This window comes from Ambystoma mexicanum, chromosome 4p (genome assembly GCF_040938575.1).
Source record: "Ambystoma mexicanum isolate Mex_15411 chromosome 4p, UKY_AmexF1_1, whole genome shotgun sequence".
Lineage (NCBI taxonomy): Eukaryota > Metazoa > Chordata > Amphibia > Caudata > Ambystomatidae > Ambystoma > Ambystoma mexicanum.
In genome coordinates this window covers 712,521,251-712,527,808 of record NC_090927.1, presented here as the reverse complement: position 1 = coordinate 712,527,808, position 6,558 = coordinate 712,521,251, and the positions used below count along the sequence as shown (strand labels likewise).

Genomic DNA, 6,558 nt, shown 5'->3' with positions numbered 1-6,558 from the left:
GCCCCATCACAGCTAAAGATGGCAGTGCTCAGCTCCCCTTTGTTTTGAGAATTACACTCTTGGCCTTGCCAGCCTGGCGATCATGCCATTGGCCGAACCCTTTCTAGTGGCCCCCGTAAGAGGCTCGCATAGATCATGTAGCAGAAAAATCCAGGAGCTGTGGCAGGCAGATGCCACTTCAATGATTAAAGAACTGAAGACAGCCCTTCCATCTGTCCTTTAAGGAGGATTACGGCTGAGCAACCGATAATCAGATTATTCCAGAAACAGGCACTGCTTTTTCAAATTCGTCACTACTCTCGTAATTAGGGCTCACCATGACGGTTGGACTTGCTGGTCCAGCGTATGCCTGAACACCCATTTGAAACTGCGACATAAACTCCATTTCATTATTATTGCCACCAAGGACACTTGTCTGTCTGTAAAGGGGGTCTGGGTCAGGATTTTACTGGTGTGACAATCTGTGGAATTGGTCAGTCATCGGCAGACAACATGAATTGGAAAACGGCATTACTGTTGCACATTATCTGCCTATCCTACCAGGCTCAGGGAAGCGGAGGTAAGTTGACATCTTATACGTTCAGTAACGAATCTTGCTGGCTCTGGGTGCAAGCGTGGGCTCTGCGTGAATTTCCCTGCAGGATTGTTGACTGGTTTCTCAAGTTTCTCTGAGCTCTTCAGGCTGTGGAGGGAGTGCCTGAAGTTGCTTTTATGGAGTGCCTGCCAAGTGCCAGGTCTACCATGTGTGGTCGCCATGGAAGCACAGCATGTAATCAGTCATGCCAAACCGTGCTTGCATATTGCTCTTTTTCTTCATCCATCATGAGTGCTGCATTATTTGCACAGCTCTTCCTATTTTACTTGACTCCAAAGAATGTTGGCCTTCAAGTGTTGTAAGAAGTCAGACGGAATAGTCGTTGCTTTGCCTACTGCAGAAGACTACCGTGTTCCGCCACTACTCCTGGGTTGTGCAAAATGGTGGCTGTTTCTGCTGAGGCTGATGAATGTTCTCACACAGGTTTGCCGAAGGATGGCTCTTTCATCGATGGTCAATGCAGTGGGTGATATCAATAATCATGTCTTCTTTTTCAAAGATAACAGTGCTAACCAAACTCTCCCTGCCCTTCTGCTGTGCTCTCCATTGGATGCTCCAAAGCATGCTGCTACATTCGTGCATGTAATGAAAGTATCATTTTTGTATAGAGTGTGTGAGCACATAGTACATTTGCCAATGTGGCCCCCTACCATACCTCTTTTTTCAGTAACCTAGGAACATTTTCCAAGTCAATAGTTCAACAGAGGCTGTTTGATGAAATGTTTGCGATGCGTAGGTCTGGTGTTTACTGTGGGCCGCTTGATTGGCTGTCCTATGTAAGATGTGTAGGGATCGCTCCACCGCGCCCTGAATGGTATTTCCCGGGAAGTTATTACCAGCTCGAGCTGAAAGAGTGCACCCTCTCCTAGTAAATCTGAACCATTGCGTGTGCACTGTCATTGCCATCATGCCTGCTCCATGAGATAACGTATGATTACATTAATTTACTAAATTAAATGTCGTGTAACCTGTGATTTGAGGACCTGTAAGGTAAAGTATTGGCTGGAAAGAGATCAGGGCGATAAGGCAGATCATTTGTTGTTGTAATTCGCAATCACATAGATCAGTCCTTTTACAGTAGCATCACACCATCTGTACATGCTGCACCATACATCCTGCTTGAACTGCTTCCCCTAGAGGTATTGAAAGCAACTTGGGGTGGAAATATTGCAAAAAGGGTTGTTTTAATCAAAGTATCAGATAGAATAGCTAATAAGTATCATGCAATCAGTCTTCAAATATTGTCAAACATTTGGACGGAAAAGTAGGGGATGGTGTCCCAGTGCAGAGCTTCAAATTATGGACAAGCATCTCTCATCACTACGAATAAGAGGAAACACATGTAGGCCCTCTGGCAAGTCCTTGCATTTTTTATTATGAGAGGTAAAGTAACTTATTTTGTAGGCATACATTGGCAAGGTAACACTAATGCAGCATTGCTTTGCAATATATTGGAAGAGCAGATATGCAAACTGAGTTCTTCTGCTTTCAGTCTAACAAGCACATAGTTCCAGATGTATCAAGAAAGGTTACAGAACTGCAGAATGCAAAAGCATACATCTGCTAAATTATTAAAGTAGATTTAAAGTGATATGCAAAGGAATGTCTCCAATTTCTCACTTCCCCATTCTCTTCCACTAACTCTCTAATCAACCCTTATTGGAGCTCCAGCTGGCGCTGTGCAGCTCGTTCACATCCTTTTCTCCCCTCTCCTTTTCTTTTTTGTGGCTTATATTTGTGCGTAAACTGCGCCTTGCATCAGAATCATCTGGACAACCATTTCTGGACTGTTTCTACGGAGGTTTTACAGTGCAATTTTGATGTATTTGTGAAACTGGGTGGGGGCAGGGGTTATCATTTCCAAATTCCCTACCCCCATCCACTCCAACATGCAAATTCGACAGCATTTCTGCCTACATCTGATTTTGATTCGGGGAGAGATGAGATGATTAAGATTCCATTGGAATCCACATGTTCTTTGCACACTTAAAAAGCAGGCGGAATCCATAGGAATGATTTGCAATGTCCCCCGCCATGCACGGCCATGGCAGGCAGCATTACATTAGTTTTCAAGGCTGAGGTGTAAGCATGCACGAAAGCCCACCATGTCTTGGAATGACCTGCATAAATTACACCTCAGCGCAACAGCAATTAAAATAGCACAGGCAGGACTGCATGCATGTGAGTGCAACTGTGTATGTACACTCCCCTCCATGCTATTTACTGACTTGGGCAGAATTTTAACAAAATGTTCCACTTTGTGTTTCGTGATTTGAGTGGGATTTGCTTGAGCGATCCTCCTGGCTGTTAGGTGTATTTGCTGCCTCTTGTCCTTCTTCTCCTATATCTTACTTTGTTATACTTATTATTCTCTTAAATATCCTCTTTATTCCATGTAGCCTCCTCTGCTTCACAACCTCTTTGTCTAATTCTAGATCGTATTCTACTCATCACCTAAAACGAATACACATTGAAAGCTGTAGTGATAATGAAAGGTGGCGGGTGTCAAAACAATGTTCGGAAGGCTGACTTATATCTTGTGCAAAACAAATGCACACTGTGTTTGATGAGTCAACATTCACTTAATATAAATAAGCTCGACATTGTGTTTTTTTGTAAGAAATAAAATTATACATTTTAGCCCCTGCATAGTGTGCTACAGGTTCCTGAAAATGAAATGTCCAGACCCTCCCCTGAATGAACTCCTATGGCTTTCACCCCAGCTGTGGTGGGAGGACATGTCCAGTAACAGCTGGCCAACCCGAGCATAGGTACGCCCGAGTGAAGGGGGGCTGAGGGCCGTTATCGACCATGTCCACCGCCCCACAGCGGGGGTGAGAGCTATTCGCATGTCGGGGTTTATCCAGGATGCAAATGGTTTCTTTATTTTCCTCAGGAGATTGGATGAGCAAAGGATGCCAATCTCCTGATAAAAAAAAGATGGCCGCTGCAAAAGGGAAAATAGACTCCAAGTTTCCTCCCCATATTAAAAATAAATAAAAAGTTGGTTCCACCTGGAGAAGGGCCCCGGGTGGCTGAAAACAGCAGGTGTATTCTCGCTGCTGTTCCAGCCACCTGATTGGCTGAGCGCCCTTCCCTGGGTGTGAATGCAATATCATCGGTACAACATGTCCAGAATAGCAGAGAAGATGGAATTCCACAGACAACAAGTGACATATTCTCAGCATCTAACACTATATCACTTACCATGAATTAAAGCCTTCATTTAGAGGCAAAGGAGGTCATCTGATGTTTCAAAGGTATTTATCCATATTAGACAGTGAAATTAAAGGTTTGTGCAGAAGCTCATAATGACGATGTCACAGTCATTAATGTAACATAACCAGTTCAATATTCTGGCATATTAAGAAGGTAACATGTAGTGGTAGAAGAGATGCTGTGGCTCAACAGTACATTACAATTTGTGGGCTCTAATGGGTGTTAATTGCCTGCTTCCTGAGGTAGGAACCTGAGGTGAATCCTGGGGCGCTTAACAGAGGAGAAAGGGACATGGACAACAGGCAATAAATATGACTTCTTTAGGAGGAGAGGTGCACAAAAAGAGCAACATGGACGTGGGTTTGTGCCCGGGAGGTTGGAGGAGGATGTAGAAGATTGGCAGGGGGAGGCTGATGGCAAGCAAGGTTACTGGCACAAGAGTAGGGGCAGCAGTGACTTGAGACACCGGCAAAAAAGAAAGGCTGACACACTAGAAAGGGAGAGCCAGGGGAGAAGGAGCATTGGCATGGATGAGGCAATAAGGTGGGGAAATGGGGGCCAGGGAAGAGGTGGTTAATGCATGGTGGCAAGAAGAATGTGAGTAATTGAGGCCGCAGGGAACCAGCTGCAAGTCAGAGTCACAGAGGAACATTAGCTGTGAGGGATGAGCTGGCCTTATAAAGGCCGTTAAGACTCATAGAAGACAGTGGGACAGCCAATGTTCCAATAATATAATATGCTTTACACAATCTTCCAAACATCTATAGTGAGCCAAAGGGCCTATATGACACCCTTGCATTTCCGTTTGATGACTTTGCTGAGCTGAAAGCGTATCGCTGCAAAAGGTGCTATAGAAATACACTAAACATTATTAACCAAGGTGGACATCACAAAAGAAAGAGATTTGGCATATTCAGGCCCAATGTGGTAGACAATGGTCCCAGACAATGTGATGTCTCATTAGTGGGGCAAAGAACAGGATTTACCGTGGGGCAGTATTCAATGGTTACTATGATAAACTATGGTAAACTATGGCATTCTATCCCCTTCATATGCTGGCGGATACGGCTTTGAACTTCTTCTAATGGAAGGACTGTTGGACAATTGCTTAGCAATGCGGTTATCCAAAAGAATTGCAATGCTCTGGGCTCCGCTCCACAAGTAGTGTTTGACTGAAGTGTGACTGGTGAATAATGGCAATACACATTACTGCTCTTACACAGACAATTGAAAATCCATTCACATTCAAAACCCGAAAACACTTACAAAGCGTGGAACTCTGCAAAAAGGCAAGGGACGTCTCTTGTCAACAATTAATGACAATAAGATCACAACCTAATGCATATTGAGAACTATAATGTAAAATATTTGTAATAATTAAGTAGTTGTTCCCAAAGAATAGTTACACCCTCATATATGACAGATATAGTCCAGATGAAACTATCTATTAACAAACCATGTGTTGGGTCAAGAGTATCATTAAAAAAATTCTATGTCCAGTCCACTGTTAACAGAGAGGTAATCCACAGTCTTACTACCAACGAAAGACCTTAGAAATGGCAGAATATGTTTCAGCCTCTACAATAATGCTGCTCTCTTCCTAAAAGCAAATCATCTTTGTACTACCCCTTTCCACTCAAATGTAAAAGCAACTACATACAGACAAAATAACTGCATGGCATTACAAGTGTACCAGGGATCTAATCATACTTACCCATCAACCATCCCTCTCAGATCCCCATTAGACAAGGTAACAGGAGTATACAATTGGCACCAACCAACATCTTATTGCAAAGCCCAAGTCATCCAATATCCCACCATACCTACCATACGCCCCCTCCAGCACACCAATGCCACCACAAGCCCACATACAATCTCCACACCAATCCATCTTATCTTCACTAAGTCCAAGCAATGGTGAAGTATCTGACCATAACCTTCTTGTACTTGCCTCAATAAATGCATGGCCAGTAGAGCAGAAGACTACCGAAGTCCCCTTCCAGCACTTGACACCTGATGTCTGCACTTACCCGTTCACTTGCCACTAGGTGGCCGCACTTTTATTTATTATCTTTTATTGAGTTTATTGTTTATTTAATTTATTATCTTTATTTATTTTATTGTTATCCTATGTACTGCACTGCCCCCTCCCTCTTTCCCGCTGCAGTTTTTCCTCCTCCCTTCCCCTGCACTTGTGCAATATCAATGTCACCTGGCCTAGTAAGATCGTTTTCTCTGTCTTCCTCTGTGCCCCCTCCCTTGCCTCATTGCGCCTTGAAACACTTGTGTATAGGCGCATTATGAATGCCATATCATATCATATATCATATCATGACTTACTGTTGACATCTAATCATGGTATCTGACCAAATATTTGGACACTAGCCTATCCTGCCAAATTCAGCTTAACTTATCATAAAAGATTGACAAAGAAAGGCAGAGGCATAGCTACCACATTACTTTGAACATATCTGGTTTTGAGTACACCCCAACCTACATACCACCATAACCTTTAGGACTGCCTGCTGACCTCTGGGAAATTATAAATATTTCCACAGTGAATGACTTGTCTTCACTGTTAGAATTCTGGAGATGTCTCTGCAATCCTTGATTTTGGGCCATTTCTACCTATAGTCAGAGGAGCATAACAACAACGTATCTCGCAGATTCCTGTCAAACATGGAGAACCTGGGGGTTTCGCTCTTGCTGAGGATCAGACCCTTTTTGATGGTCACAATCTTGAT

General features: G+C 43.4%; 1 protein-coding gene across 2 annotated transcripts in view; it reads left to right on the top strand.

The window, feature by feature from the left end:
- The first annotated feature begins 283 nt into the window (after positions 1-283).
- IMPG1 (interphotoreceptor matrix proteoglycan 1) overlaps positions 284-6,558 on the top strand; it is a 1,923,199-nt gene continuing 1,916,924 nt past the window's right edge. The window contains exon 1 of one of the 2 annotated variants that reach the window (XM_069606284.1): positions 284-559. In XM_069606284.1, the coding sequence (XP_069462385.1) occupies positions 493-559 (67 nt within the window). In that variant the 5' untranslated portion in view covers positions 284-492. The remainder of the gene's footprint in view (positions 560-6,558) is intronic. The other variant, XM_069606285.1, reaches the window with a different exon arrangement.